Source organism: Rhinopithecus bieti, unplaced genomic scaffold (genome assembly GCF_001698545.2).
Source record: "Rhinopithecus bieti isolate Rb0 unplaced genomic scaffold, ASM169854v2 scaffold_31787, whole genome shotgun sequence".
Classification (NCBI taxonomy): Eukaryota; Metazoa; Chordata; class Mammalia; order Primates; family Cercopithecidae; genus Rhinopithecus; species Rhinopithecus bieti.
Genome location: NW_016814655.1, coordinates 2,161,157 through 2,181,208, shown reverse-complemented (window position 1 = coordinate 2,181,208; position 20,052 = coordinate 2,161,157). Strand labels below are relative to the sequence as shown.

At 40.5% G+C, this 20,052-nt stretch overlaps 1 protein-coding gene across 1 annotated transcript in view; it reads left to right on the top strand.

Annotated features, from left to right (window-relative positions):
- The window catches only part of SORCS3 (sortilin related VPS10 domain containing receptor 3), a 620,373-nt gene that overhangs the window by 527,982 nt on the left and 72,339 nt on the right, over positions 1-20,052 (top strand). The window contains exon 14 of the mRNA XM_017851830.1: positions 4,614-4,721. Coding sequence (XP_017707319.1) covers positions 4,614-4,721 — 108 coding nt within the window. The remainder of the gene's footprint in view (positions 1-4,613; positions 4,722-20,052) is intronic.

Genomic DNA, 20,052 nt, shown 5'->3' with positions numbered 1-20,052 from the left:
CAGACTGCTGTGTTAGCAGTGAGGGAGGCTCCGTGGGCGTGGGACCCTCCCAGCCAGGTGTGGGATATATTCTCCTGTTGTGCCTGTCTGCTTAAAGCGCAGTATTGGGGTGGGAGTTACCCGATTTTCCAGGTGTTGTGTGTCTCAGTTCCCATGGCTAGGAAAACGGATTCCCTTCCCCCTTGGCTTCCAGGTGAGGCGATGCCTCGCCCTGCTTCAGCTCTCGCTGGTCAGGCTGCAGCAGCTGACCAGCACTGATTGTCCGGCACTCCCTAGTGAGATGACCCCCGTACCTCAGTCGAAAATGCAGAAATCACCGGTCTTCTGTGTCGCTCGCGCTGGGAGTTGGAGACTGGAGCTGTTCCTATTCGGCCATCTTGCTCCGCCCCCAGCTTTTTCATATTAGACCTTTCCTCTGTAATGGTTTTCTCCTGAATCTTTACGTGGATACTTCCACTTATCATTTAGATTTCAGTTTAAATGTCATCTCCGTAGAAACGGCTTTCTTAACTTTTTAGTACAAAGTAGCTGTTTGGTGACTATCAAATCACCTTATTTTAGTTGTTTCCATGATACTTATTTCTAACTCATAGTTTTGCATTGATTTATTTCCATATTGTTCATCTCCTCACACTAGAAAGTAAGTTCTGTGGAAGCCAGGAACTTTCTATTCATTTCTGGATCCCTAGACCTGAGGTCACTGCCAGATCAGGCACATAGTAGTAGGCATCAGTAACATTATGATAAATTCATTTTATTTGACTTTGAGTCTGTAGTCCTATGTTGCCACTATTTGGAGATCAATTGGAATTTTGCTTCTGTCTCCCTGAGTATTGGCAATCCTGCTGATTTCAATTTCACCTGTGGAGCTATTAAGGAATTCGCAGTTCCTTTGTCTTGGCCATTAATGAGCTACTGACCTGAGGAGGAGAAACTACATCCCTTGGGGATACCATTCAATATAGAATTCAATATACAATATATCACCTCAGGATATTTGAAAACTTCTAGTCATCAAATAATAATAAGTTTCACAAACAGCAGCCTATCCAGACCCAAATATTTGATAACTAGGAGATTAAGTTTTCTAATGTGTTTTTTTTGGAGTTTCTTTAAGGAGTTTTGTCCTTCATAACTGTCTCAGTGTGAGAATAAAGTATTAGAAATCACTGATCTCAGATCACCCTAGCTCTGGAGTCCTGCCCACTTGCTTGTGTTTACTTATGTCATCCTTGGGCTTCAGTTATTGTCTATGCTACCTTTCCTACCTGGACTTTGGCGTTTCTCGTCCTGCCTTTAGGTATCTGCTGATCCACTCTTTCCTCTAGCAAGGATTTTGCTCCTTCTGTGTGAACTCATTTCATACAGCAGGCCCTTGATCATCTATAATTTCTCTCCCCATCTGGAGGTCCTATCTTGATGCTGGTAGGCTGTGATGGTCTCTCCGAGTCTGCTCTCTGTGGGTCTTCTCTTCATTGTATAAACTAAAGATAGTTGTCCTGTGCCCTGCTCCTTATGGCAGTGACATGAAGACTCCTCCTTCCCTGCAGTGCTCATGGCACTCACTGCAATTTGCTTTGCTAATGCTGATCTTATTTATTTATTCATTTATTTTGAGATGGAGTTTCACTCTTGTTGTCCAGGCTGGAGTGCAGTGGCACAATCTCTGCTCACTGCAACCTCTGCCTCCCGGATTCAAGCAATCCTCCTGCCTCAGCCTCCCAAGTAGCTGGGATTACAGGCATGTGCCACCACGCCTGGCTAATTTCTTTTTTTCTTTTTTCATATTTTGTAGAAGAGGGTTTCACCATGTTAGTCAGGCTGGTTTCGAACTCCTGACTTCAGGTGATCCACCTGCCTCGGCCTCTCAAAGTGCTGGGATTATAGGCGTACGCCACTGCACGTGGCTCATGCTGACCTTTTATTGATAAGGAAATCCTGAGAATGAGACAGAGAGAGGCCTTAAATTCACTTTGGCTTTCATCTGCCAAGACAATAACCAGTTTGTCCCAAGTCACCAAAACAAACCAAACAAAAATCCCAGCTAATGCTTTCTTACCTTCTGGACTTACCGGCCAGAGTTCACTTGTTAGTGGCCACAACACATTCTGAAACAACTGTGATTATTTTAGGAACTGATGGAATACATGGTAAAAAAAAAAAAAAAAAAAAAAGTAAAGTTCATTCCCAATTATACATGTTCTCACTTTTGAAATGAGAAACCCGTTTCTATGAAAAGCAATTTAGATATGCCCAACTTTCTTGGGGTTAGTTTAAATGATTATTTAGCCTTCAATATATTTTTTAAAAAGACTGAAATAATCAAATCCTTAAAATTCAAGACAGATGATGACAATTTAGGAACTCATAAAGATGTTTATGGCAGACTGTCTGCATTTCATTCGTGAACACGGATCAAGGTATACCATAAATGCAAAAATTGCTGTCTGAGAGACTGGTTACTCTAGCTGGGTTAAGAGATTGACTTTATTATTGTTTTTAATCTGTACATTAGGACAGAGAGGATAAAACAGAGAGTAAATCAGAGAGAGAGAGAGATAGACAAAGAAGTAAGTGAGTAGAGAGTGAACCATGTGGGCTGGCTGTTAATGGGGTGGTAATTCACATCCAGCTTATGGGTGCCAGTGTAAGTCATGCTTGAGAAATGATTGGATAGATTTAAAGAGGGTCTGTCATTATTCCTTATTATTTCATTCATGTATTCATTTAACATGTATATAGTATCAATTATATGCTAGGTTTTCTGTTAACTACTAAGAATAGAAGAATTAATGGTATAGTGTTTGACCTAAAAAAAATACTCCCAGTTTAGGCTGGGCATGGTGGCTTACACCTGTAATCCCAGCACTTTGGGAGGCCAAGTGGGAGGATTGCTTGCAGCCAGGAGGTTGAGACCAGCCTGGGCAATAAAAGAAGACCCCATCTCTACAAAAATAAATTTTTTTAAAAAAATTAGCCAGGTCCAGTGGTACACACCTGTAGTTCTAGGTGTTTGGGAGGCTGAGGTGGAAGAATCACTTGAGCTGAAGAGTTCAAGGCTGCAGTGAGCTGTGATCACGCTGATGCACTCCAGCCTGAGCAACAGAGCGAGACCCTTGTCTCTTTAAAAGAAACAAAAAACATGGCCGCGTGCGATGGCTCATGCCTGTAATGCCAGCATTTTGGGAGACCAAGGTGGGTGGATCACGAGGCCAGGAGATCGAGACCATCCTGCCTAACACAGTGAAACCCCTTCTTTACTAAAAGTACAGAAACATAGCCAGGCTTGGTGGCATGTGCCTGTAGTCCCAGCTACTCAGAAGGCTGAGGCAGGAGAATGGCTTGAACCCAGGAGGCGGAGGTTGCAGTGAGCCGAGATCGTGCCACTGCACTCCAGCCTGGCAACAGAGTGAGACTCCGTCTCAAAAAAAACAAAAAAGATGAAACAAACAAAAAACCTTCACAGAAATATTATTTACCATTATATATATTATATATATAAATATTATGTGTATATATTAGAATTTATGTGTGTGTGTGTGTGTGTGTATACACACATACTGTGAGGAGCATTGTAAGACGGATATATTTGTGTTATATTTGTTATTAAGGGGTTATTCAGTGATAAGACATACATGATCTCTGAACTCCCAGAGTTTATAATCTTGAGCTGAGATATTCAAGATCAGTTAAGGAGTCAGTAGTCAGCACTATGATAGGAGAAGGCCTGGGTATTATAGGAACATACAGAAGGGAATTTTAATCCTAAATTATGGAAATAGAGTAGAATTAAGAATCAGCCAGAGCAAAACTGATCATAGAGGATGAAGAAACTAAGGCTGTCTTGGGGAAGAAAGGATACTGAGAAAAGCTTCTCAGAGGAGATGGTCCTTGGGCTATGCCCCCTGGTTAAATCAAGGGGCAGACAGGTCCTTGATAATATCAAGAAAGGAAAGGAAACAAGCACTCAGAATTGCTCAAGTCTCCTCCACTAGTTGCATGTCTTTAAAGCATTGCAGGTTCTGTTTCCACAAGGGGCCAGACCTTCCTCTTACCTTTGGATGAAAGATGGGGCAGTGTTGCTCAGAACATCTCAGACTCTCAGTGGTCATCCCTAAAAGCCCCTTAAAGTGGCACTGGGGAGGGAAAATGATCCTAACATCTGTTTTGAACAAATAGAAAATTGCTGTTTGTAAGGTTTGATCTGAAAGGCAAACCCCCTCCCTTTCCTTCGGGTCCACCAGCCTTACTCAATTTGTGTTAGAACCTCCAAGGGCTGAATGGATTTTGCTGTAAATTGAACCTCAGGTTCCATTCTGAGTACTTGAAACGTGACACTCCATCCACTAAGCCCTCCTGCTTGGGTTGTTTGTCGATTCTAATGTGTTGAATTATATCTGCAGCTCTAGGTGCTGTCTCCACCCAAGTCTGGAAATGCAGTTTTGATCAAATCTCATAATAATGTGAGGAGATGTTGAAGATTAAAAAGCTATTGATAATCCACACTGCCACGAAGCAAGATACAGAGGAAAATTTAATAACCTGAAAAATGGTTACAGAAGAATGTGGCTTTATTTTCAGCTGTCTTTTCTGTGTACTTGTTTCCAACACAGGGTGAGTTTTGATGAGGGCCACTCTTGGGACAAGTATGGTTTCACTTCGGTTCCTCTCTTTGTTGACGGGGCTCTGGTGGAGGCAGGAATGGAGACCCACATCATGACGTGAGTACTTCTTTTGCTGTGGTAGGAAGAAGACCAGAGACACTGGTTCTACTTTCATTGGGGCCTTGGATTTTTCCCAGGGAACCCTACACCAAAGTAGTCCAATCACTGGGCCAAAATTTCCTCATCTATAAAATGGAAATACTTATTTTTGTACCTACCAACTCAAAAAACTACTGCCAGGATTAGAGAGGCTAAGGTCCTAATTGAACAGTCAAAGTTTCTAATGGAATTTAAAGAATTATAGCAAATTCCCGTTTATTTGAAACCCAAGCAAACAGAAAACGTATGTCATTAGATGGGTTGTTTTTTTTTTTTTTTTTTTTTTTTTTCTCTTTCTGAAACAGTGTAGTGGGAGATAAGGAGCAGGGGCAGGGATGGAGGGAGTAAAACAGTCAACTTACTGAAATCAGAAAATATTTTAAGATATATCGCTTTCTCTCTCTTTCACACACACACACACACACTCCACAGTTATTTCACTTCAGATTATTTCACTGCAATTTTTTTTCTATATTCTTTTATAATGAGATTTAATCTTAGAAATTGATCACCTGTGTTTATGTGTGCACATGTTTACATGGTAAGTGGGTAACCGTAATCCTCCACCAACCAATACTGACCCCCACCTCCCCCACTCCCAATTGCCTGGAGCACCTTACACCTTAGCTCTTCACTGGACAGAGTGGAGTCTTGGGCAAAATTAAGGGGTATTTGCTATAGCGTGGGGTTGGCACAGAAGGGCTCATAGCGTGCATCTGTGCTGGTTCGGTGGAAGGGTGCCTGACCTTCCTACTCGAAGGGACACTGCTCTTAATTTAACTTTTATGCACATAGATTTCTTTATAGTTTGAATTAGTCTTTTTCCAATGGTGATGGACTTGGAAGAAAGGCCAGTCTAGGAGCCAGTAAGTGATCAGTTATAAAAAAATTCTTTATGATTATATTTATGCAATTTTGATCGAATCTCATAGTTTGGCCCCATTCTCTTCTGTGAGGCCTATTAGAACTCATTGCATCTTCTGTTGGGCATTACTTTGAACAATACCACATGTATGCCAATCTCTACATGACCTGGTATTCCCTAGCAAGTTTAAGGCCACAGCTTAAGTTCTGTGTTTATCTAATCTTAAATGGTAATAATTTTTTTCTCGGCTTCAGATGGAGTTTAGCCGGTCACATGGATGTGAGGGAGATTGACCTCAGAGCCAAACCATTTACTGAAAAGATGAGATAGCACTTCTGTTTTCCTTTCCTCCTGGCCAGGACTCCCTAAGAGCTTGGCAGAGCTTCTGTGCCTGTTTTATCTTGCTTATCAAGACACTTAGAGAATACAGCATAATTATTTTCTTATAGAGGATCTGGGGGGAGCAGAGGTATTTGTGTTTTTATGAAGTTATGATGGATCTTGGAAGCATTCCTCAAAACAAATATAAACAATTCAAGTTACCTATTTTAACATTTTGTTAAATTCAGAGTTTCTTTTGTATGGAAACAACACAGATTTTGTCAGGACTCTTCAGATAGCTGAACAAGCCCTGGAAGGGTTGTCAAGAGGTGATTTCTGTCTGTATTCTAAATTTGAAAATGGTGTTGAAACCAACTGACCTACCAGGGTTGCCCGTTCGTGAAATGGCAATGGCAAAGATTGAAACAGGAGTTTTTAAAAATTATATATTTCTGTAGGAACTGTGAAGACAGGGAGTCCATTTGGGGACAAGAATGCTTAGCTTTGCCATTGAATTGAAAACTTATTAATAAAGTAGGTCATTCGAACACTGTATCCTTCCTCTTACTGTTAACCCTGATTCTCTCTTTAGCTCAGTGTGGTCAGGGAGAAAAAACAGCCACTCTAAGGTTCTGTTGCTTTCTCTTATCCATTGATTTGGAGAGTTTATATATTTAACAGTTAGAGAGCTTCTAATATATATCAGACCTTGTTAGATCTTAGGAGATTTTACAAAGGCAAATGAAATTCTTTGTCTGCAAGGAGCTCTCAGGCTAAAGTGGTGAGAGTAGGTGGGGATAAGTAATCATCATGGTACCCTAGTTATACAGCCAGGAGATAGCAGAGGAAAACGAAGACTTCACACACACAGTAGGTGACAATTGACTTGGTCTGGAAGTTTTCATAGCAGTTCACAAGTGGAAAGCCATATAATAGACAATGAAATTTAAGTTCTAAGAAAGCATAGCTTTTTAATAGTTTTATTCACTAATATAAACTCAGTGCCGAAAGCAGGGATTGGCATGTAGTAGGAAGTCAGTGATCGTTGAATGAATGAATGATTTCAAGGCAAAGGAAAGAACACAAACAGAGGTAAGAACCATGAAAGAGGGTGGCTGGGTGTTTAGGAGGTAAGACTATGAAAGATTTTAGGTCACATTTGGGAATTTGACCTGTATCCAGAGTGACATTTTTGAAATTAAAAAATCTTATCAAATCACAAGTTTTCTTAAAACCCATGGAGGCCTTTCCATTGCCTTTAGGATAGATTCTAAACTCATAGAATGGCCTACAAGTATCTATATCGACCACCTGCTTAGGGCTTTTTCTCCAACCTCCCTGACCTGACCACCCTTTTCTGATAGACTGGTTCTTTGTATCTGCCAGAATGAGCCTCGCCTCCCTATTTAAACAACTAAATTTCTAAGTATCTTTCTGATCTCAGCTTAAATGTCAGTTCTCATAGCCTGCCAGATCAGGGTGGGTTCCCATGCTATATGTTATCTGGCCTGATTTATTTTTTCCTTCACAGCACTTTAGATAATAAATATTAATACAAAGGGTATTAATTTTTGAATATCTTTTCCCCTCCGTCTTCATCTACCTTTAAGACAGACAGATGGATGCACACACATGTGCACATGTACACAGACATCCCTGCAACTTCCCATGAGGGAGGATCTTTGTGTATCTTGTTCTTTCAGTGCCATGTATTTATCAGGCTTGTGCTAACATGGAGGATTTAACAGTATATATGTACTGGATAAATGAATTATTAAATGGAAGAATCAAGTGACTTCTAAAAATCTTACCTTTGTTGTGATTGTTGTGATTTTTCTGGCCCATGGCTCTAGCATGTTAGGAAATTGATTATAGATCTCTAGAGATTCTGGAATGCTATAATCAGAATGCAGTAGTTGCAAATCATGGGGATTGGGGTTGGATAGGAATCAAGAGCAGACTGCATGTGTGTGTAGAGGTGTCTATATGGAGGTTATGATGCATTGGGGTGGAATGGCATGTGGGCACAAAAGGGCAGCTAGAGAATGAGGAGCTTACTGGGAACGATTCTGATTTCCTCCACTTTACACAAGAATCTGCCCAATTTCCACTTGTCCTGGAGGCCAGTGCTCCAGGAACATGGACACTTCTAACACTGTAGCTTTGCAGGAGGATTTACATGAGAGACAGTCCCCAGAGTGGAGGCCTGGGAATTGGTTACTTTTATTGCTCTTTTTTCTACTGTCTTTTCAAATGTTATTATTTCAACATCTCCCCGGTAACTGTGATGGGAACCATTTAGTCTAGCCTAATTCAAAATGAAATGTGACCATTCTTGTTACTTAAAGCTGAGGAAAGGGCTGATTGACAAGCTGGAGGGCCTATTGCAGTCTCAGGCAGTGGATCTCCAGATGATGAGATGCCTGTGGCTGTTGCAGCACTTGGACCTCTTTTGTCCACTATTTCATGAAAAGCTGTTTGTCCCTTGATTAGCACTTTAAAGAGAGCTTTTCTTTAGCTTGACTCAGATGTGGAATCAGATAGAAAAACACTGCTTTCCTGCATCCTCAAAGCTATGTTTGAAATTCTTTCCTGATAAGAAATGTTTGAACCAATTGGCTATGATTTAGCTAAACTTTTACAGGGGCCAGAGAGAACCTGGCAGCTTCCTAGAAAAAAAAATCTTAGAAGGGAGAAGCACAGCTTCCCTGAAAGAGATCAGATACTTCTTACCATGAGTGAATGTCTAAAAAGCTTAAGGAGAGTTTAGTCTGATTTGGAGGAACCCAGTGAAGACCTTGCAGACAACTTGTGACTATTCAGCATCTCTCTTTTTTCTTTTTTTTTTTTTTGTGCCAGGTATCACATTGAGCACTTTTTCAAACTTGATTGTATTGAAATCTCCCAACAACTCTGGAAGGTAGATAGGATTGGCATCATTGGCTAGATGAGGATGCTGAGGCTCAGCTCGCATGTTCAGAAAGAGGCAAAATAAGAGCAAGGAATGGGAATTTCAATCTCCAGGCTTGGAGGTAAAATTTGAAGGAAGGTACTATAATTCTGTAAGGTTTGTTCAGTCAAGGACTAACAAGGTGTGTGGGGAAAGAGTGGCAGTATACCAGTTGTTTACTTAGTATGATAAGTGCCTGCTGTGCTGCCAGACACCAAGTCACAGCAGACCTAGTTCTTGATGTTAATTCACAATCCATTTGAAAAAGTACGGTAAATACATGAAATGATTAGGTAATGATTAAATGGTAAGGTATGGTATAAATTTGTTGTTGTTGTTGTTCTTGTTACTGTTTGTTTGTTTGTTTGAGGCGGGGTCTCACTCTGTCGCCCAGGTTGGAGTGCAGTGATGCAGTCATGGTTCACTGCAGCCTTGACCTCCCAGGCTCAGTGATCCTCCTACCTCAGCCTCCCAAGTAGCTGGGACTACAGGTGCATTCTACCATTCCTGGCAAATTTTTATATTTTTTATAGAGGTGGGATTTTGCCATGCTGCACAGGCTGGTCTTGAACTCCTGACCTCAAGTGATCCGCCCACCTCAGCCACCCAAATTGCTGCAATTACAGGCACATGCGCCAGTGCACCTGGCCAGTATGGGAAGCATTTTAGTTGCCATTAGATATCAAAGATGTGATTGAAGACAGAGTGGCTATAAAGGGTTTCATAGCTATACAGAGAATAGGGAGCAAGGACATTCCTGATGGGTGGAACAGTGTGAGAAGACATGGAGTGGTAGGAATGTGCTGGACACTAGAGGAAGTGAGAGGTGAAAAGGGCTAGAGATACCTTTGGCTAGAGCCAATTGCCTTGTTGACTTCTCTTATAAATCCAATTGTAATTGGCATAAATCTCTGATTAATTGTTCCACCAGCAGGACTAACAGCCAAAGTGAAGGGGAGAGAGATCATTTTGCTTAGAAAATTATGTGAACCCCAAAGCTGCAGAGGTTTTTTTTTTGTTTTTTGTTTTTTTTTAATGAAGCCTTTTCCACTTAAAAAACTGTGACCACATGCCTAGCAGGGATCATTCTTTTAAATACAGCCTTAGCACAATGCAGCGGCTCAGCCCTGAGCTTAAATGCATTGTTTAGCCTCTAGTAACTGCATCCGATAAAGTCGTTGAAAATGAACCAGAGCTGCTTCCATTGATCTGTTTTTCAATTCTCTGTTGTTTGCTGGAAGAGCCTGATTTTACTTTGCCCAAAGTAAGTCATTCGAGTAATCGGCAAATCCGGTGGAACTCCCAAGTCATCACCTCTCAGGCTGGCTGCTTGATTCATAACCTTCAGATTGTCACCAGGCCTGCCAGCAACTCAGAGGCACACTCTTGTTTGTGCCAATGAACACAAAAGCAGAATGCATGCCTGCAGAAAGGGTATTGGATGATGGTAGGGTGTACTGGGGACTGGCAACAGCCTGGAAGGAAAAAGCTTATTTTGATCAACAGATTGCTATGTGGGCTCAGGAGGAGGGATGGTATAGTGGCTGAGAGCATGGGCTTTGGAGATTCACTTTCCAGGGAAGATGCTCAGCTCGCTGTTTACCACCTATGTGACTTTAGTACCTTGCTTCACTCTGCTCTGAGCTCCCATTTTCTCATGTGGTTGTGAGGATTAAATGAAAGAATAACCTCTATTGAAGAACATTGGAGATGTTGGTAATCTCCATGATCTAATGATCAAGAAACAGGCCACTTGCAGGGAAGAACTTCAGCCAACTAGAGCAGGGGTAGGCAGACTTCTTCTGTAAAGGGCCACACGGTAAAGATTTTAGGCTTTGCTGGCCACAGGGCTTTTGTTGCAACTACTCAAACCTAGTGGGTGAAAACAGCCTTAGACAGTATGGAGACAATTGGGCGTCAGTATGTTCCAATAAAACTTTGTGAACACTGAATCTTAAATTTCATATAATTTTCACACGCATGTCATAAAATACAATTCTTCACTTGCTTTTGCCCCCAACCATTTAAAATGTAAAAATAACTCTCAGCTTGTAGGCCGTTCAAAACATAGAGCTGGCCAGACATGGCCCATGGGTTGTAATTTGACCCTGAACAAGAATGCCCATGGGGTTTTATCCATTGTAAATATATTAAAAATATCATTTGAATTTTTGACACGTTTTTACATACTTCCCGTATCTATAAATTGCTTCACCAATTGCGTTTCCTAATAAAGTGTTGAAAATATATTTTTTATGAAATGGCTTAGAAGTTTCCTTATTTCTTTTTTTTTTTTTCATTTTTTTTATTATACTTTAAGTTCTAGGGTACATGTGCACAACCATGCAGGTTTGTTAAGATATGTATTACTTGTGCCATGTTGGTGTGCTGCACGCGCATACAACTCGTCAGCACCGCAATCAACTCGTCATTTACATCAGGTATAACTCCAATGCCATCCCTCCCCCTCCCACCTCCCTCACAATAGGCACCCTGGTGTGTGATGTTCCCCTTCCCGAGTCCAAGTGGAGTCTCATTGTGTCAACTTCCCAACTTATGAGTGAGAACTGTGGTGTTTGGTTTCTCTGTTTCTTGGCGATAGTTTGCTGAGAATGATGGGTTTCCAGCTGCATCCATGTCCCTGACAAGGACACGAAACTCCATCTTTTTCTTTGTGGCTGCATAGTATTGCCCATGGTGTATATGTGCCGACATTTTCTTATCCAGTCCTGTCCACTGGATGGACATTTGGGTTGATTCCAACGTCTTTGCTATTGTGAATAGTGCCGGCATAAATATACATATGGCATGTCCTCTTTATACGCAGCATGATTCTATAATGCCTTTTGGGTATATACCCAGTAAGGGATGGCTGGGGTCATGATGGTATTTCTAGTTCTAGATCCTTGAGGATCGCCATAACTGTTTTTCCCCCCCACAATGGTTGAACCAGTTACACGTCCCACCAACAGTGCAAAAGTGTTCCTATTTTTCCACATCCTCTATCCAGCACTGTTGTTTCCTGACTTTTTAAGTGTTGCCCGCATTCTAACTGGTACGCAGATTGGTATCTCATTGTGGTTTTTTAGATTTGTATTCTCTGATGGCGGAGTGATGATGCAGCATTTTTTCAATGTGCCTGTTGGGCTGTATGCATGGTCTGTCTTCTTTTAAGAAATGTCTGTTCATATCCTTTGCCCACTCTTTTTGATGGGGTTGCTTATTTTCTTTAAAAAAGTTTTATTGAGGCATAATTGATATACACAAAATTGCACATATTTAATGTATACATTTTGATGAGTTTGGATGTATACATACACCCATGACCATCACCACAATCATGGTTACTAAACATATCCCATCACCTCCAAAAATTACCTTTTGTTCTTTCGTGAGTTTTTTTGGTAAGAACATATAACATGAGTTCTGTCCTCTTGGTGTATTTTAAAGTGTACAATAATGTATTGCTAAATACAGGCACTATGTTGTACATCACATTTCTGGAACTTACTCATCTTGCATAATTAGAACTTTATGCGCATTGAAGAACTCTTCATTTTCTCCTCCTCCAGCTCATGGCAATTCTTCTATTCTCTGCTTCTATGAGTTTGACTATTTTAGATACCTTATGTAAGTAGAATCATAAAGTATATATCCTTCAATGATTGGCTTTTTTCACCCAGCATAACGTCCTCTTGGTTCACCAGTGTTGTCACAAATGGTACATTCAGCTTTTGTTAAAAAAATAAAAAATAAAAAACACTCTTCATTTCTTATCAAAACCCCACATATAAGTCTCACCTCTTTCAGGAAGCCCAAGTTCTTTCTCATTTCCTTATATTGAATTCCTTTCATGGGGTTCACAGTGACTCACAGGTTTATCTTGCTTGGTGTGTACTTTTTCCAATGGAGCCAACACTTGCAATATCAGAAACATCTGGCAGCACTAAGTCCAACTCCCTGTAGTCCAACATTCTGCTGAAGCTGCATGGCAACTGCCGACTTTGGACAGGGTATGCTGTTTCTGCCCCAACCCTCACCTGGTGTACACATGTCCTCTCCAGCCGTTCCATTTCACTCCTTGTTCATTGAAGTTGCCCTCCTGCTCTGTAAGATTTTAAATTTGTGATTCACAATTTAGATTCTGTATCTGCAATTTCATAACTATATGATTGTCTTACAGGTTTTTGTTGAAATTTAAGAAATACCAAATAATGCAAAGAATAATATTACAAAGCTTGTGTACCCACCACCTGAAAATAATAAATATTAACCTGTTATCACTTTGATTCAGATTTTTAAATAAAATATATAGGAAATCCCAGATAGATTTGATAATAATGATATTTTCATTATTGTCCATCTCAGACTTACTATTCTTACTCCTTCCACAAACCCTTCTAGAACATATGTTGACACTTTTAGCACTTATGTATTCATAGAAATATATGTGGTATCATTTTATATGTTTTTTAAATGTATAATTTATAAAAATAATATTCTTCTACATGATTTTTCCCCTCAATATTATCTATCTGGGGTCATATCCATCTGATACAGGCACTTTTCATGCTATATGGCATGTTGTCATGATATAAATATGCACAATTTATTTACCTATTTTCTTATCAATGGAAATTTAGGTTATTTCTAGCTATGTGCTCTTACAAACAGTATTACCACATCTTTATGTATGCCTCCAGATACACACATGGAAGAAGTTCCCTGAGCTGCAAGCCAGAAGTGGAATTGATGGATCATGGTGAATTGGCATTATCACAAATAATGCACTCTTAATATGCACCAATATTGCAATAATAATTCTTGCACTATTTTCTGATTGTTTTGCATGTTGATTATCTTTGCAGATAGAATGCCAGGGCTTTTTATTTGTTCTGTAAGATTGAGGAGGCTTGCAACTGTGTCTTATTTATTATCCCCCATAGCACTGAACATAATTGTCCTTGTGCGTAGGTGATGCTCAGCAAATATACGGTAAGTAACTATTGGACTGGATGGCAAACTATTTAAGAGCAGATACCAAACTTTATACTTTTTCTGATTCTTCTTATTTTTTGGTTCAGGAATTGACACAAAGTAGGAAACTGAGAAATGTCATGACATTTTAATGACATAAGAAAGCACAGTGTCCCTCTTTCCCTTCCTCTCTTATAGCTCTTTTAATTTCCCCATCTTTCCTCCTGTCTAAATCCCATCTCAAATATCCATCTTCTCCCTTGTTTCCATTTCTTAGATTCTCTGTCATTGCTCAACTCCAGACTCATCTACAGGTTCGCAGACCACATTTTCTCACCCACAGTTGTGGACCTTAAACTTTCAAGCCCATTAAAGGGATTTAGTTAGTTTTGAGAAAAGAATCAAAGTTGTTTGGACATAGGATGATTTCTTTTTGTTCATCTTAGAAATCATTTTCCTTTCTTTTGTTTCTTCTCTTCCAATGCTTTTTAGTCTCTTTCTCGGTTTTCCTTCTACCATCCTCTTCCCCCCATACTTATTTTCAAGACTTTTAATCTTTGCCACTTTCCACCACCTTGCTAATCATTGTATTGTGTAACTAACACAGGCTCCACTTGCAGGATTCTTGCTGTTGATCCCCTGCCTATTTCTATTAAGGTCTAGTTCGGCCGGGCGCGGTGGCTCGAGCCTGTAATCCCCAGCACTTTGGGAGGCCGAGACGGGCGGATCACGAGGTCAGGAGATCGAGACCATCCTGGCTAACACAGTGAAACCCCGTCTCTACTAAAATACAAAAAACTAGCCGGGCGAGGTGGCGGGCGCTTGTAGTCCCAGCTACTCGGGAGGCTGAGGCAGGAGAATGGCGTAAACCTGGGAGGCGGAGCTTGCAGTGAGCTGAGGTCCGGCCACTGTACTCCAGCCTGGGCGAGAGCGAGACTCTGTCTCAAAAAAAAAAAAAAAAAAAAAGGGTCTAGTTCATGTCTGGCCTTTGCTCAATGCAATTCGCCCTGTAGCCACTGACCTCCTTTACCACTAATCCCATCTACACCCTAATGGCAAAACAATCAGGTGGCATGGACACACACCAATAGCCAAGAATGTGGCCTGAATTTCTGGAGACCAACAGCTGTTGTCTGCTGATGTCTGGCCTTGCCACAACTATGCTCTTTCTGCTTTGATTTGAAATCTGTCCTCAGCAGCTTCCTTCATGGAGGGAGGGAAATGAGGAGGGGTTTTCGAGGCAGAGGCAAGAGGAGGCATGGGGAGCCAGGCCTTTCAGAGAGAACTGAACTCTTACAGGAACATTTAGAAGAGGATTTAGGAGTCCACATGAATCAAATGTTGCTGTTACAAGAACATTGATTATTTCTTTACTCAACAATACGTATTGATAGACTATTACAAGGCAGGCACTGTTTTAAGAGTTCTAGAAGCTGGGCTAGGGCATAAACAAAATAGTCAAAGTCACTGTTAAGAAGTTTATATTTTAAAAGCCACTTCCATCCCCAGTAGAGGAAAGATCAATTTTGAATGAGGTTTACTTCAGTTCTGGCATTCATGGAATCAGTTCTGTAATCCAATTCTGAGCTTTTTAAATGGTGGTGGTGCTGGTGGTGGTGGTGGTATGTGTATCTATGTAAAGAAAAGGAGAGAAAAAAAATGGGGTAGATAGATAGTGCTAAAGCCTAAGGGCTTCAGGGTACCTCTAACTTCCAAAGATCCTAACCCTGGCTTCAGTTTGATTTTTGCTTATTGCCTAGTCTGAGGAAGAATAACATGCCAATGAATCAAAGGAGCATCACAGAATATTAAAAGCGTTACCTCCAGTGAGGCTTTTATTTTCTTATCTACAGATTTTTTTAGTTTTCAAATTTTTCATGATGAGAGTGCATTATTTTGTAATGAGAAAAGGGAAATCATTTATCAAAATGATAAATTTAAAATGACATTAAAAAAAAATAATCTCCCAGATAATGAAAGGGAAGGGTTGCATTTGAGTTTATCCTGATGATGATGTGGGTAACTCTTACTCTACCTTTGAGGTTGTGATCTGAAGGAAGAAAGAGCCTTGACTGTGTACCATCACTTCCCAGTGCTAACCAATGCCCTGACTAAATTAATACTAAATCATTTCAAATAAACATACTACTAGAACCCAGTAAGAGGTAAGAATGGGAAATAGACAAATTCTACTTGTAAAATAAAATTTCAGGAAATCGCTAAATAGTGGCTTCTGATGAAACAGTTCTCTAAATAATTTCTTCAAGGTCATCTGGTTAATTTATGCTGCATTTGTAAGTTATTGTGTATTTTAAAAATTAATGAAAGATTTAATTATAGCAGGGTTGCCTGTGACCTTTTGTGAAATGACTTCATCATAAATCTGCAGGCATTTTAGAACTGTTTTCCAGGTTTGTAATGATTTGCTCTCAAATTAATGACATCCAGCCAGTAAACGGAGTTGAAGCTGGGTGAAAGGATTGAGTCAGGATTTGTAGTTACCTAGCAATGGCTAATTCTGAGTCCTGGATGAAGGTGGCATAGGAGATGGTGTATGACTCACCGGAATCCACAGCACGTTTAACTATTTGCTTAGAGGAATGAGAAATAAATCCAGTGTGTCAATAGGGAGAAGTTGTGTGTATCCAGAGTAGGTCACTGGAGAGCAGTTGATTGCAGTTCATTTACCTACATATGAATGTAGGGAAACCCCTGGACCAATGGGAGAATTTCTCCTCTTCCCTCACTTCTAGCAGAGGTTCTTCTTTATTTGTAAATTGAGGGCCTTTGCCTGCCCTCAGCTTGCTGGCTACCCATGAAACCCATTTTAGACTCTATCACCCTAGTATTTCCGACTTTCACCCACACAAGTAGCTCAATGAGCAGCATAGTTAAGCTGTCTCTGGATAGGAGTAGGCTCATTTCATCCTTGTCCCTGTCATTCTAATGATTCATTTGATCCAATAGAGTGAGGGGAAAGGCTGTGCAGGGGAATGCCACTTCTTAGCACAACAAAGAAGATCCTCTTTCTTAGAAGAAACTGGTAGTACACATCTGTAGTTACAGAGAGTGGCAAGCTGGAGTTTGGAAAATGCAGAGCACCCTTTAGACGCAGGAGCCTGGGAGAAGAGCCAGTGAAATCTGGAAAGTCAGTCTTGGCTGAAGCCTTTCCTAGTTAACTGCAGCCCTGGATGTGAATCACTTCTCTGCTCTGCATTCCTCAAGTTTTCATGGTGCTGTGGTCACATATGGCACACCATGACTCTGCCTGCAAGCTGAAAAAGTTTCTCATGAAGAGCAGTCAGCTTGGAAGAGAGAGCTGGCTGTCAGGAGACTTGGGTTCCAGTTCTTTATGTCCTTGAGCAGGCCTTAGTTTCCCCAGCTAGCATGTGAAGAGGGATGGTCAGAAGCTCATACCTAAAGACCCCTCCAGCACTGAAACTTTGTAATTCCGTTTGTTCTTTCGTATACCTCAGGGATTCCCAACTGAAGGCCAATAGCTCAGAGTCAAGTACATCATTCTTCATGCAGCAGATGCTTTAGACGTTGAGACAAATAGGGTCATAATTGGAACTTTCTAGGTAACCTCTGCAGATTTCTCCTTTTTTCCTCCAACTGTACTTTCACTTTTATATATTTCAAGGCATTTCTGCCTTTTATGCAAACAGGCTATTAGGAGCTGGAGGTAAGAGGATCCCATTGCCCATACCCCGGTGCCAAACTGTGCAGTTAAATGATTGCTTATGAGTCATGAAGGACTTAAAAAAGAGTGACAGCCTTGCTGAAAATGCACATTGCTGAGAATTGTTTTAGAATGATTGCTGCAAACACCTAAGTTTGACCCCTGGCTTCATCATTTACTTGCTGTGTAACCTTGTCAGATGAGTTATTTAACTTTTTTGAACCTCAGTTTCCTCATCTGTTAAATGGGAATAATAAATAAAATGAGATGGTCCATGCATAGTGGTTAGCATACCCTTAGTGTTCAATAATTTCTCCCTAATGTAGGTAATATTAATTAGTATTATTATTTTTGAGATGGAGTCTCCCTCTGTCACATAGGCTGGAGTGCAGATCTCAGCTCACTGCAACCTCTGCCTCCTGAGTTCAAGCAATTCTCCTGCCTCAGCCTCCTGAGTGGCTGGGATTACAGGTGTGTGCCACCATGCCAAGCTAATTTTTGTATTTTTGGTAGAGATGGGGTTTCACCATATTGGTCAGGATAGTCTCGAACTCCTGACCTTATGACCTGCCCGCCTCAGCCTCCCAAAGTGCTGTAATTTCAGGCGTGAGCCACCGCACTTGGCCTAGTAATATTAATTATTATTGTTATTTGACTGAAATCTGCTGATCTACTGTTTGCAAAGTCTTATGGGTAGGGATCATGGGGATATAAAAGCATAGGGCACACTGTCTGCCCAAAAAAATAGTTAGACATCCAGCAAAGACAAAGTAAATAATCGTAGTATATAACTATACTAATAATTATCTTAAATAATTAGTTAATTTATAGCAATCACTATAAAATACAACTCAATATCATGTTAGATACTGCTATTTTCCTCATTTTGCACATGAGGAAAGTAAGTTTAAAGTGTGTAAGGAACCCTCCGTAGTTCCAGGATTGGGGCTCTCATCTGGGCCATCTAATATGAACACTTTTGTGCTTAAGCACTTTATTCTACAGCCGCTCAGACAATAAATATATGACAAGCACCTGTGACGCATAAGGCACAACTTGTGTGAGTTGGCAAAGTTCTAAGAAGTTAAAATCTAGCAAAGAGAATAAGACATTTACATGCATATGCTATGATTTTTCATACATTTTGGAAGTGCTGTGGGTCATACCCAAAATACAGATAAAATGCTACAGAAATTCAGGGGAGAGTGATTTTATTTTCTTCTGAGGATGGAAAAGAAGCAAGGAGGAAAGATCAGGGAGGATATAATAGAAAAGTAGTATTTGAATTAGAATTAAAAGGAAAAACTTACAAAGAAAATATAATAATCTCAAAACCTGTACAGTTTTGTGGTTATATAATATAAAGACTATAAAACATGCAAGGAGAAATGAAAGGTTTTCAGTCATAGGAAAACATTTTGATAAACCTCACTTAGAAACCAATAGACCAAGTAGTCCAAAGGTTAGAATGATTTTGAATATTGAATAACATTTTGAGAAAGCTTGATTTAAAGCAGCAGTCCCCAACCTTTTTGGCACCAGGGACTGGTTTCGTGGAAGACAGTTTTCCATGGATGAGGGTGCAGGTAGGGGGTGTTGATTTCGGGAAGAAACTGTTCCACCTCAGATCATCAGGCATTAGATTCTCATAGGGAATGCACAACCTAGATCCTTTGCATGTGCAGTTCACAGTAGGGTTCACGCTCCTATGAGAATCCAGTGCCACAGTTGACCTGACAGGAGACGGAGTTCAGGCAGTAATGCTCGCTCCCTGGCCACTCACTTCCTGCTGTGTGGTCCTGTTCCTAAACATTTAATATATTTTAACATATTGACCATATACTGAGCCAAATACAAAGTCTAGACTACTTTCAAAGAGCTAATTATCATTGAAACCACATTCTCTTTAAATATTTGCAATTAAATTAGAGACTTTAAATAAAATGATGGTGATGAAAACAAAGAATAAAACCTCACAGTTTTCATATTCTATGTGACTTCCGTGCCCATACTCACATTAATAAATTTATATGCCTTTGAAAAGAAAAGGAGGAAACCTCATATATTTGGAAAGAAAACCATGAGTTCTTTATGATTCATTTTGTTTCTTAAAGAGGAAATAAGGGTGGTCTCTAGGAATTATTTAGATTTGAAAAGCTTTTCTCCTGCCCCTTTTATCCCCCAACCAAAACCTACTATCTATATTTTGACTTAAGGCTTACAGAATGAGTAGGAGTTGGACAAGACAAGGTGTGGGGTAAGCCATCACAAGCAGAGGAAAAGCAGGTTGAGGACTGGGTCTCTCGATGCAGAGGCTTCTAGCCTGAAGACTGGCAGTCCAGTCAAGGCAGTAACAGAAGGAAGAAACTCAGGAAGGGGCTGGCAGAGTTGGCTTCGCCCTGCTCTGTTTCTGATGATGTTATTCCAGCAGACGGAAATGGGATGGTTGAGAACTCGAGTTGCAGGTACTGGAGTCTCTGAGGACAGAAAAGAA